Source organism: Lycium barbarum, chromosome 10, assembly GCF_019175385.1.
Source record: "Lycium barbarum isolate Lr01 chromosome 10, ASM1917538v2, whole genome shotgun sequence".
NCBI classification, from domain to species: Eukaryota; Viridiplantae; Streptophyta; class Magnoliopsida; order Solanales; family Solanaceae; genus Lycium; species Lycium barbarum.
In genome coordinates this window covers 37,006,742-37,020,899 of record NC_083346.1, presented here as the reverse complement: position 1 = coordinate 37,020,899, position 14,158 = coordinate 37,006,742, and the positions used below count along the sequence as shown (strand labels likewise).

Here is a 14,158-nt window from a genome sequence, read left to right as displayed (position 1 = left end):
TACTTCCAGTGATCACCCCTCATTGTGATGGTTATACGGATCATTATACCAACCATGTAATATTATACGGACCGTATAAATGGTCGTATAATCCACCTTTTCACCGAACTTGTTCTCGTTGTTTCGTTTGATCTCCAATCCTTATGGAATCTTCTTAGCACTTGTTTAAAACTTCATTAACAATCTAAGGGGCGTCATAACTCTTCTTTAAGACATAATTATGTCAACATTAGTTCTGTACTTCGCAAAACCCTTCCAAAACACGACTTATACCTTACATTCTTCAACGAACTTTCTTCTCTTGCCTCAAATGTCTTTGGAATCTTAATTAGAACCGTTAAGTACTACTTCTTACTTGTAGAACCATCATATACTTCTTACCCTGCGTTAGTCTATCTACCATATGACGACATGAAATTTTTTGAGGTGTAACATTCAACATGTTCGATTGCAATGCCGTGAACACCCCAATGGAGAGTGGAACAAAATTGTCAAAGTTTGATGATAGAGAAAAGGTGGACTCCACTTTATTGAAAAGCCTCGTGGGAAGCCTGAGTTACTTGACATGTACGAGGCCAGATATACTCTTCACAGTTGGAGTAGTAAGTTGCTTTATGGAAGCTCCTAGCTCCACTCACTTGAAGGTTGTTGGACGAATTCTTCGTTACCTAAAAGGTACGATAGACCTTAGACAGTTTTATACTTCTTCTAATGACTTTAACCTGGTGGGATTTTGTGATAGTGATCATGCGGGATATATTGATGATAGAAAAAGCAAAACTAGTTTTATGTTTTCATTGGGTGATTGTGTTATTTCTTGGTGTTCAAAGGAACAATCCATTGTTACTCTCTCGACATGTGAGGCTGAACACGTGGCAACGACACCATGTACGTGTTATGCTATTTGGTTGAGAAGACTGTTGAAGGAGCTAAATTTTCCACAAATTGAAGCCACGATGATTTGCGTTGACAACAAATTGGTGCAAGCACTTGCTAATAATCTGGTGTGTCATGATCGAAGCAAGCACATAGACACAACATAACAACCCGATTGGTCATTATAGTCTTTTCGGCACCTTGACCCTTCTCCGAGCTTATTTAGCTCACTTTTGACCCGAGGGGACTGTTTACATGCTTCTGAGGTGTTTGGATATGATTCAAGCGACTTTTTGGGAAATCTGGGCTTCAAGTGAAAAGGAATTGACTCAAAGTTGACTTTTGGATAAACGGACCTTTTTTGGGAATCCGTCTATTCCGACAGGTTTGGATGGTCTTTTAGAACTTGTGCGAATATTTGGTTCGATTCCCTATGCACTCGGATGCATTTTGGGACTTGGGTTGGGAAGTTAATTTTGAGGTATTGGGGGTTGACTCAATCTACGAGACCCTCCATAGGAATTTCGAGGCTACGCGTGCATTCGTAGCATGTTTTTATGTATTTCTACATATGTGGTATGTGAGAAGATGGCCTCGGGTGATAATCAAAATTTCGGATTGAGGTTGTGATTTTGGGAATTTCTGGTTCTGGTTCCCACTGTAGCGGCACTATTACAGCAGCAGCAGCACTGCTATAGCGGTGGACTTGCCGCAACAGTCGCCAAGTGCAAATGTTGGCTGACCATCGTGGCGGTCTGAGTGGTCATCAAAGAGGGACCATCGCATCGGTCCTATTGTCACAGAAGCAGTATCGGGCAGATTATTTCATTAAATGAGTATTAAAATCCCTAAGTCCCTCATTCTTTATTATTCCGACTTTAGAGTTATTGAGAGCTTTTCAAGGTGATTCTTGGAATAAACTCTTTGTGATAAGTTCTTCTATTTTCTTTGCTATTCCATTTTCCTTAATCATCTTAGGATTCCATTATCATGCTAGTTCACTAAGAGACTAAGAATTAAAAGAGGGTTCAATGAGTTCTTCTTTCTAGGCCTCTAAATCTTGATTTATTGATTGGGTTAGCTTCATTAAGGATGGAATTGATGATTAAAACCTATTATTGCATGATTTCTTCCTAATTAGTGGCTAAATTATAGATTTGGAGTTAGGGTTTACACCCAAATTTGGGAGTTTGCCAAGAATCCAAATTTAAGTTATTTGTTGGTTCCTCTAGCTAGTAATTGTTACACCCCATAGTTCAGTACGTTGAAATTCGTAAATGTTGGTCGCCCAAGTGTGGACCTTAGAGTCACTCCCAAGGATAGGTATGATTACATGCATTTATGCTATGATCATGAAGATTTAGTTCATGTAGTAAGCCATGAGAGAATTGGAAAGCAGGTGAATTGCGAAAACTATGTTCGTGGGTCCGACTTGGAGAAAGAACTTTTTCTAGAATATGACGAATTTTGAGGCAAGGCAAAAGCCTAGGCGAAGTTCATGAAATTTATCCTTCAACGCAACAAATCGCTCCTCGATATGACATCAGGGTAAGGAGATATGGACTTTATCAGTCAGGCTGGCAGGCCAGGACAATGGTCTGCGTGCTTGCGCCATCAGATGCTACACCTCGTCGTTTTGGATGTTGAGGTTCATTAGGTGTTAGTTGTTTTAATTGTGATCTAGAGTGATATGTTCCTATCTTATGGTTATGAGGGTTTAAGATCATGTATGAGAAGTATCGGAAGGAGTGAAGGTCGAACGGGTAAAGAACAAAAATCTGTTTAAATTGGGAAGACTTGCCCTACGTGTTAGCGATAGGGGCCCGCATTCCCTATGGCCATAAATATTCTAGACCATCACATTCGCGAAGGACAGTGATTAAGTCAGTTTCCACCGACTTCAGCACCCTATATAAGGGTCAAGACCCCCTTATTTCATGAAATAATATCTCTCTAAGCTCAGCAAACATATAGGGGCATTTATGTCATAACAAAGTGAGGAATTAGAGTGATATTCATTAGTCGAGGCTCGGGTAGCGCATAATCGTGATTCTAGTATTGTTGTGCGGTGGATTTTAGCGTGGATTCAAGTGGATATCGGAGATATTGCTGTTTTAACAAGAATAAGGTATGAATCTCTTTCTATTCACTTTAATACCGGTTTATTCTCAAAGGCAAAGTCGTCAAATAATTGTATAGTAAGTTGGTTAGTTATGGAAGTTGGAAAATAGCGTGTGGGCTGTTTTATGGCACATGTTGATGTTAAAAGTGATGTTGTTAATGTTGGTATTGATGTTATTGTTGTTGGTTGTTGAATTACGATTTTGGGCTAGGCATATAAACAGAGGAGATGCTGCCGAAAATTTCGGCAGATTCTAGAAAGATTTATTTGGAGGCTTAGGATAAGTATATGACAATGGACCTAATTATAGCATGAATGGTCTTATATGTAGATTGCGAGACCGGAAATAGATCGAAGAGCCGAGGCGTGAATTTTCAGGTATGTTAAGGCTCGTCCCTTTCTTTCAAAGGCATGATTCCTATGTTTTGATTCCATAAATGTTTCCATAACCTCCTTATTTTCAAAAGCTAGAAGTTTATGATTCTTAAAGCTTCTCATGATGTTAAGGATGAGAATGTTTCTATGATGATTATGATGATGATTTTATGTTTAAAAGTCTCAACTAATGATTTCAATAATGATATGAGAATGTTGGGTTATTTCATGATTTCTCAACTTTATTCATTGTTGTTGATCTCATCTCATGTTATTCGTTCCTTCGAGGTGAGATGTAGCGATGATGAATACTCCATAATATAATCAAAGGTTACCGACCTTACGTCACTCTGATAGAGTTATAGCTTCCTTTGGGCTCTCATGCATGCTACTTATACTATTTTATATATATATACGCATAACCACCTGATCAGTTGGTATATTATGATATCATCCCGGACGCGGATATATGGCTAAATGGATCGGGCTGCATATTCCGCAGCAATATATATATATATATATATATATATATATGGATCGGGCTGCACGTTCCGCAGCACTACTATGATGCATATCTATGAGAAAGATTTTGTAAAACGCTAACCGTGCATGGTATCTGCCTTAAGAGGCATTCAGACGTACAGGTTATCTCTTTATCTCATATTATGTTCCATATTTCTTACTATGTTATTATTTCATACCTTACATACTTAGTACATTATTCGTACTGATGTCCCTTTTTGTGGACGTTGCATTCATGCCCGCAGGTTCAGATAGCCAGCTGAGTGAGCCAGACCAGTAGGACCTCTTTCCAGTTCCAGCCAGCAAGCTCCATTTGGACTGGAGCTACAACCCTTTAGTATGCTATTTTGATATGTACACATACGGGTATGGCAGGGCCTTGTCCTGTCCTTTCTACAGTCTGTATTCCATAGAGGTCTGTAGATAGTTGTGTACAGTATGGATGTCTGTCACGACCCGACTAGGGGGCCATGACGGGTACCCGGAGCTGATTACCGAGCACCACTCATTATTCTAGTCATCACACTCATCCCAGACACATATAATCTCCAAAGCAATACATAAATATACAAAAGCCCTCATAGCTACAAAAATGATAAACAAGAATATACATTGATGTATCCGTAAGACATCAACTACCCACGCATCCGTATCTACGAGCCTCTACTAGAGTACTGTGACATAAGGATGGGACAGGACCCCGTCATACCCAAACATATACACAAAATAATATGACCATAAGTAGCACCTCCGAAGTAGTGGAGTGCTCCTGTGAATCCGCTGGTAAGATAAGCTCCTACGGGTTTGCACCGCCTCCCAGTCTACCTGTGGGCATGAACACAGCGTCCAAATAAAAGGGCGTCAGTACGAAAAATGTACTGAGTATGCAAGTCATGAATAATACTGACATAATAAAGCAATAATGAAACATGAGGCGAAGATATAACCTGCTTAGCTTTTAAGAGAAAACACATGTTATACATATCAAATATACCATCATCGTTAACCCGTGTCCAGGTAACTATCATACACCGCCCACTAGTGGTGTAATGCTCGGCCCTCTAGGCACGGTGTAATCATAAGTCGCCCGCCTTCGCGGTGTCATGCCCAGCCCTCTAGGCTCGATGTAATCATAAGCCGCCCACTTTCGCGATGTCATGCCCGGCCATCTAGGCACGGTGTAATCTAGTCATCATATACTTATCATAGAGCATGCATTAGAACTCAATTACATACTACAACTCTATCAGGGTGACATAAGGTCGAGAGCCCCCGATTCTATTATGGACTGGTCATGATCATCATGTCTCACCTTGAAGGAACTAGCATTATAAGGTGAGTCTAGCAACAATGAATAATATCAAGGAATCGTTAGCTTCATATGAATATCACATCATAGGCTTTGGAATTTCTAGACTTAGGCTCATCATCATCATTGTCATATTCATAACGCATCTCTTGTCTTTATTTCATGAAAAGCTCTTATTAATCATAGACTCATAGTTTCCAAAATATAAGAGTCATGGAAAGATAAGGAAGTCATATTGCAAGGATCATGCCTTAGGAGAAAGAAGGGACTAGCCTTACATACCTTTATGTCTCTCTAACTTTATCAATTAAACACTTTCCTCTAATGTTCACGATTCTACATTCAAGAGAATTCGTACTAGGATTAGATAATCGGAAATATACTTAAGCTTAAGCTAAAGTTAACAAAAATTGGGCAGCATTTCCTTTGGTTCTACAACTTCCTCCATATGATATAACAACTCCAAAACATCAACAACACATCCACAATATCATAATCAATAAGCTTTGTTAAGTTAATCATTATTCAATTCTCAAGATTCCCTCCCAAGGTCATCCATAACCATGACCATAATACAACACCACATTCATCCTCATATAATGCTTCTCCAATATCCTTAATATCATTTATAACAATATTATACTCATAACACCTCAAGAATTATGGTTCATGTTAACTATTATTCAAGAACACCATTATTTCACATTTGAGCTCCATATTCTACCTCCTTCCATAATCTAAGTCTTTCAACCCTTCAATATTCTAAATAACATGAAATGATCATAAAACTCACCTTTTATTGTGTAGGAATTGGTTTTGGATAGAAATGCTTCACTTGAAGAAAACCCTAACTTCAACTTCAAAGAGATTCTTGACTTCTAACAACCCTAGAGAACTCCCTTGCACTTGATTTCCTTGAATTGATGATATTAATCCTTGAGTTGCCTTGGATTTATGTTAATGAAATATGTATAACCTTCTAGAGGTCTTGAGAGAAGTGAAGAAGCGGAGAAGTGGGAAGAATGAAAAATTACAAGTGGGAAGATGTATTTATACTTGGAAATTATTCAGCCCGTCGGGACTTATACGGTCCGTATAACATTATACGGACCCTTATACGGTCCGTATAACATTACACGGTACGTATAAGTGTCCGTATTTCATTATCAGGGAAAACATCTTTTCTGTTGGGTTATACGGACCGTATAAGTGGTCGTATAACTCCACTTTTCTGAAATTATTTCCGTCGTTTCGTTTGATCTCCAATCCTTATGGAGCCTTCTTATCACTTGTTTAGCACTTCATTAACAACTTAAGGAGCATTATAACTTTTCCTCAAGACATCATTAGATCAACATTAGCTCGGTACTTGCAACCCCTTTCAAAACACGACTTATACTTAACATTCTTCAATGAACTTTCTTCTCTTGCTTCAAACGTCTTTAGAGTCTTAATTAGAACCGTTAAGTAACCTTTATTACTTGTATAAACATCATATACTTCTTTCCCTGCGTTAGTCTATCTACCATACGACGACATGAAATTTTTCGAGGTGTAACAATGTCATGCGGCTTTGGTTGTTTCTCACTTTTGGGGGTACAGTGTAAATATTAACCGAGTCAATCTACGTCACCATCTTTGTTCGTATGCCTATATATATATATATGTATATTCACATGCATGATTTATGAGATTCTGAGGTAAATTTTACCGTATAAATGTTACAGCAGATGGTGTCGATTGAATATCATTTGAAATGGGACACCAAGTTACTTAGTATAGAGTAAGAATGAGTTTAGGGGTGCTTGATCCATAGTGGTCGAGCACTCGTCACGGTCCATGGGTTTGGGTCGTGACAGTAATTGATGGGAATTGATCACTTAAATCTTAATTACATGTAAAAACCTTTAGATTCCTAATTTCATATTTCGTTCATAAACCCCATTCCATAGGTTGGGGATTTGAGTCTTAAATAGAAATAAGCTTTGATTGATGTTCTCCTTGATTCTAATTACATATTTCGGATACGATTAGACTTCCATTATCAAGAGGCTCAAAGGAAAGGAAAGACTAAAGTGTTATTGTGGAGACTTTTTACGGTTTACTCTATGGTGAGACTTCAATTAGTGAAGCATATATTTAAATGATATTCTTGGAGAATGCATGTAAACGTTCGAGTATGAATTTGGGTTGGATATTGTCTTAGTTTGGTCCTTCTTGTGTGATTTGGGGCTAGCCACCCCGTTATATTGTGACATATCTTGTTCTATTTATTGTTGGTTCGATGCCACGTGGAGATAGTAGAAATTGGTCACTAGTGATATATCTTGATGATGATATTGTAGCACCTTACTTGATGTTGTTTGAGACGAGGATAGTGATTCTATTACAGCTTATTGTGTAGCCTTTTTTATTGATATAGTTGATATGGTACTATTGATATTGACTTGATCATTGACATTGAACTCATACATTACACGCATTCTCATTCTTCATGATATATTGTTGATACATTGATGATATACAAGGAAACACTATTATAAGCTGGGCTCAGTTGGATGAGAGTGACATGAGGACCGATATCCGATGTTTATCCCGGAATAAAGCTATGAGTGCTGTTAGCGATTGCCGAGGTCTTTGCTGAAATCGTGAGGGTACAAGGACTTCGCGGGTCCCTCATGGGTTTTGCTGTCGAGATGTGATGTTACATCATTGGAGTACATGTGTACGGTGCATATGCATTGCATTCACACTTCATACATTATTGCATTGCATTGTACCTTGGCTTTTATTATGATATTCTTGTGATATACGGATTCCGATTGAATGTACTGAGACTTGGCACAGTTAGGTTTAGATGCTATAACATAGGTGATGACTTGTACTTGATTACTGGCTTGTGTTGACTTATACCTATTTGATTTACCTATTTATCTTACTTTATTGCCTTGATATATGTTAGCTAATCTTAGTCGGCCTATGATATCTACCAGTACGCGCTGTTTGTACTGACCTATACTTGATGTATTCTTTTACGAATGCAGAGTATCAGGTGGGGTCGACGTCTACCCCTCGTGACTGAGAGTTCGAGGTTGCTGATTCGAGTCTTGTTGGGGTGAGCACGTGGACGTTTCACTACCTAGAGACTCCTCTTTTCTTATTTTTTACTTTGATATTTTGAGACATATTGGGACTATTGATATATTATTATTACTTCCAGGCTTAAAGATTTTAGCTAGATGCTCTTGTATGACCAGACCAGATGCTGGGGTGGTTTTTGATGTACTTCCACATTATTTATATATTTCTATGTCAGACTTATATTACTTTAATCTTTTCTGCTATTTATATTGTGTTTGTGAATGTTGGGTTAACGGTTCGCCTACCGAGGTGGGATAGGTAGGTCCCCGCGCGACTTTGTGAAATTGTGTCGTGACACACAAGGTATCACTTCATCCGAGAATGCATTGCCAAGAAGGAGTAGAACTCAAGTATGTGAAATCTCACGATCAAGTCGCGAATACCTTTACAAAGCCTCTTAAGTTTATTGAGATCATGTATGAGAGTGAAGAAGAGAAATCAAAATTAAGGGGGAGATTTGTGGGGTCGCTAATAAAGAAAATAAAGGAAAAAAGAAATTTAATGGCAAAACAAGTTGCATGTGATAACAAGATTTGATATCTCAACTTGTGTTGAGACATTGTAGGAGTCAGAGCAAGATAAAATAATTTGAAATTGCAAGTTGCCAAAACTTGCAATGTGATTGGCTCAAGGCTATGGCAACCTTCTATAAATAGCAGCCTTCAGTTTCATTTTAACACACACCAAAACAAGGAGAGTTGTACAGAGAGAGTTTGAGAGCAGTTCACAGATAGTGATAGAAAATAGTTTTGTGAAGAAAAATAGTGTGTAACCAAGTGTAATAGTGAGGTGTCTAAAATAAAGAGTGTTATTTTCTTCAGTGTGGTATAGTTTTTTGAGACTACCAAGTTATAATATTTCTCATTATAGTGGTACTGTGTTGCTCCTCTCGTGTATTTTATTTTTACCACGCTAAAAGATTTGGTGTCGTTGTTATTCTCTTGTTCTTGCTATTTAACGTGAAAATCATTCGTGGGTGGAATTATCATTTCTTAACAGAAATAAGAACTATAGTTGAACAAAAATGCTGAAATGTTACTGCACTAGTAGTTTTGGATAAGGAACATTAATTTTTTATTGTAAATATTTTTGTTGTTAAGCCATAGTGTAATGCAAGAACATCTTATTTGAGCAGAGCTTATTATTGAGTCGTCACATTTTATTTTACATATGTATATGTTGACAGGGAAAGGGTAGTGTGAAAAGCATGTGGTTCGATTTTATGTTCGGCACAATAACTCATAGAACAGAAGTGATTAAATGCTTAAATCTAATTTTCTATTTACGCGGCTCAATAGCATTTTAAGCTCTATGATAAAATTCTGGAAACACCATCCTTTTTCATTCAAATTATATTCCACGCTGTTGAAAACCTCGAAATCAGTTTGATGTTCGCTTTAAATGTTCCAAAGCAACTAGTTGCCGGCGTAAATATCAAGATATTAATGTCAATGGGTGAGGTGCGCGCGCCGCCCCATATACATATGCTCTAGCAGTGGCTAGTATAGTCGGTTTTTTTAAAATGATCATTCAGCTTAACCTAATTATGGAGTAAAGTTCCTATTTTGTCACTGTAAAATCATTCAACTTAATTCAACCCTCCAACAGTATCGTTTCAGTTGGAAAATTAATTAATTTCCTCATGTCGGAAAGATAATGTAGCATGCTACATCACCCGGCAAACTTTCAAATTTCTCAAACTTACAAATTCTTACAAAATCGTCCTCTATAACTTCGTGTCAAATCAATCCTATTTGAGGAACAAAGGCATGAAAAAATTTGATGTAGAAAAAGAAGTTTTTACTCAATAATTAATGTTTTTCACCAGCTTCCTTAATGTTGGAGGTCCGATCAGCTATCATTTTAATATAATCACTTTTTAAGGTGATACGATATTGTACCGCTAAAGTATCTCAATTCATTAGTACTTTTTAAGGTGATACGAAAATGTACCGCTAAAATATCTCAAATCATTAGCTAAAAATCGGTTGGCTTGTTTGTGCAGTAGGCCATAATTAGTAGCAGATGACATGGGCTATAATGCAATGTGCAACATTTATGACTTCGAACAAATATATATATATATATATATATATATATATATATATATATATATATATATATACATAGACATATACATATACATACATTTTTTATCTTCATTACATACTAGGGCTCCATGATCTTCTATACTCATTAGTTCAGTAAAGTGTATGCCTTTAGGTTAATATATGCAAGATCATTATTTAGAACTCAAATAAGAATTAAATAACCTATACCCAGAATATATTAAATTAAGTAGTACCAAAGAAAACCAGTTAAGACTACAAGAATTAATAGATATAATATCAGGATTAGAATATAAGTTACTAGGATATATAAAATCTAGAAAGACCTCAAATAACCAAAAGCGATTTAGACCATATTAATTGTATGAGAACACTACCCTTTGTTAGACAAATAGCTATCAATCATTGGTATTTATATAGAGATATAGAGAAAAGACGAGAATATAGACGAGTAGAAAAAGCCTTAAGTGCGTATTTAGAGATAATAAATTCAGAAACATTATCATCACTAATAAACAATAGACTCTTACAAAGTCAGATTAACGAAGAGACAATCTCTGCTATAACGTGGCAATTACAAGGTATAAGAGAAGATATAGAAAGACTTACAACTAATATAGAGTACCAGAAGAAAGTTTGTAAAATAAAAATTCCGTTCGGGCAATAAATAAGGCTAGAAAAATAGATACATTAAAAAATCTAGAATACTTAAACTTAAAAATATACCCAGAAAAGAAATATAGAGCATTAAAAGATCATAGTATTATAAAGTGTAATTTCAGTAACGAAGACCATATATTACATAGTGAAGACAAACAGTTGAACACATTAGTAGATTTAGTCATAAATTTTAGTGAAAAAATAAAAAATTTGAAAACAACATTAATTTCCTGCTTTGTCCTTTGAACTTTTCTTATTGAAAGAACTTATTTGTCCCATCCGTCTCATCCATTTTTGTCGGAGATGGAGAACTCTGGGATTGTACTAATTCGAACTTAACTGCTTGTAGTCTTTGTTCTAACAGTCTTGCTTGTTCCAAGAGTGTCATTTTTTCTTGGATGAGTGTCTCTTTCTGCTGGTTAAGTCTTCTGACGGTCTCAGTCATAGTAGAGCAGTGATCGCAAAAAATCACCTTGTTTGTGTCTTTTTGTATATTGTACTAAGGGGTTCTATCTGGATTTTGTCTGAGAGCTGGAGAAATATAGTAGTTTGGACCCAACACTCCTCTAGCATAGTCTAATGCCTCAGTGAAATCATTAAAACCTTTGGTATCACAGCCTTAGTATATGTAGATAATATATTAGTATTTAGTAAAGACATGAAAGAACATTTAGGACACCTACAGACAGTATTTAGATTATTCGTAGAAAATGGAATAATAATTAGCAAGAAAAAGATGGAATTATTATCCAAGAAAAAATGAAACTCTTAGAACAAGCAAGACTGTTAGAACAAAGACTACAAGCAATTAAATTCGAATTAGTACAATCCCAGGAGTTCTCCATCTCAGACAAAAATGGATGCGACGGGTGTGCATTCCCCAATGCATGCAAATAGATTCACTGTATCGGATAAAGATACAGCTAGTCCGGTTCAAACGGTAGTCGGTAAAGACTCATCAAATCCGTTGATGGCTGTCACTTTGCCAAAAAGTGAAGATGAGAGATGTTCATCTCTCCAGACAAGACGAAGACTACCAAAGACACTGACGCAAGGAGCTACTTCTACCAAGAAAAACATACTTGCAAAAAAGAAAAAAAAATGACAACATAGAAAGTATAGTCAAAGAGACTTTGGAAAGATTTTTCCAAACAAAAGCAGAACAAGAAAAGCATATAATCAAGAACCCTAGTCCAAAATTATCTCCAAGTCCAAGGATGTCACCAGTCCATAGTTCAGAAGAAGGAGATATGGTAAATTTCCAGAATAGTGCATTTCAAGATTCACAAGACCCAAACGACAACGATTCGGGAATGAGTTTTGATTCTATTGCACTGCATAATTTAGACACATAAAAAAAATAAAAAAATAAAAAAACTTAGAGGGGGTAGTAAATTTTTCAATATGTTCTTTCAATAAGAAAAGTTCAAAGGACAAAGCAGGAAATTAATGTTTTTTTCAAATGAATTTTTAACAACCCTACTCGGTACTTCCTCACTCCTATATTTCTTCTTATCATGTAATTGTATTTCTAAATAATTTTCTATCTATCTCCCAAAATTTTCATTTTTTTTTTTTTGAATCTGGACTCTGTCCAGTCACAAATCTTGTTATATTGTTCATCTTTTTCTCTTAACCTTTGTTCTTAATAACAGTCTTCTTTAACCACACCCTGGTAACCACGGCCAACATTGTCTTTTATCATTTGTACATTAAAACGGCCAAGGGGTAGGTATTAAAAACTTAATACTATTTTACAATAGGAGTTTATATTACAAAGGTTTTTGATTGGGCAAAGGATTGGAGCATTTGATGAAAGAGAAGGGGAATATGGAAGTTTTCTAGAGAGTTGGAGCATTTGATGAAAGAGAAGAGGAATATGGAAGTCTTCATCTTCACTATCTGCTTCTTTTTGTTTTCCTTTTTCTAATTTATATAACCTGGTTTCTAATTCGTTCATTCTAGTTTCTAATGTCATTATTCTTATACTAATAGTAGGGTCTTCTATTTTTTTTATGTCTTTCTTCTTTGTGTATATTTGTCTTAAATTCTTTTTCTATACACATGATACATCCTTCTATAAAACAATTTTTACATTTTGCTCTTTTATCTCTACTAGAAAACCATTTACAAGAGAAACATGCATTACTATCTAAACCTTTATTTCTTTCGAAGTTGTGACTACAGTCTTCTGATATATTTGCCAAATTATCCATTTGAATTGGTTCTAGGTCTAGTTTTTCTAATCCTATCTCATTAATTAATTCTTCTGCTTCTGAGTCTGATGAGTCTGTTTTAATTTTTTCTTCTGTATCTACACTTACTGTGGAGTATATACTTTCCGTGTCTGACATATATTCATCTACATTTATTAAGGTTTCTTGAAAGTCTTCAATTAGCTGTGAATTTCGTGTCTTATTATTTATTCTTTTTGGATATGTATTTGCTAAGTGTTCTATACTTCCACAAGTAAAACATTCCAGTTTATTTTTATAATTTCTATTTGTTCTGTATTTTCTTATATGTCTATTTCTGTCTAAATAGGGTTTTCTGGCTGATGATTTTCTAAGATAGTATTTCTTTCTATTGTATTAAGGGTAGTTTCTATTATATTGGGTTCTGTATTTCTTATACTTTTTATAATTGAGACTTGGTACCTAGGGCATCCAGAAGAAAAGTAGTTTCAAGTACCTTGGGTCTATTCTGCAAAGCTGCGGGGAGATTGACGATGATGTCACACATCGTATTGGGTCAGGGTGGATGAAATAGAGGCTTGCTTCCGGAGTGCTATGTGACAAGAAGGTGCCACCAAAACACAAAGTGGTGGTTAGACCGACTATGTTGTATGGGGTGGAGTGTTGGCCGGTTAAGATCTCTCACGTTCAAAAGATGAAAGTTGCTGAGATGAGAATGTTAAGATGGATGTGTGGCCATACCAGGAGTGACAGGATTAGGAATGAGCATATTCGGGATAAGGTGGGGGTGGCCTCGGTGGAAGATAAGATGCGAGAAGCGAGATTGAGATGGTTTGGGCATGTGAAGAGGAGAGACACAGATGCCCCAGTGCGGAGGTGTGAGAGGTTG

At 36.4% G+C, this 14,158-nt stretch overlaps 1 protein-coding gene across 1 annotated transcript in view; it reads left to right on the top strand.

Annotated features, from left to right (window-relative positions):
* Positions 1-470: 470 nt before the first annotated feature.
* LOC132612940 (uncharacterized) overlaps positions 471-14,158 on the top strand; it is a 28,190-nt gene continuing 14,502 nt past the window's right edge. Inside the window, exons 1-2 of the mRNA XM_060327009.1 lie at positions 471-1,004; positions 1,541-1,609. Of these exons, the coding sequence (XP_060182992.1) occupies positions 471-1,004; positions 1,541-1,609 (603 nt within the window). The remainder of the gene's footprint in view (positions 1,005-1,540; positions 1,610-14,158) is intronic.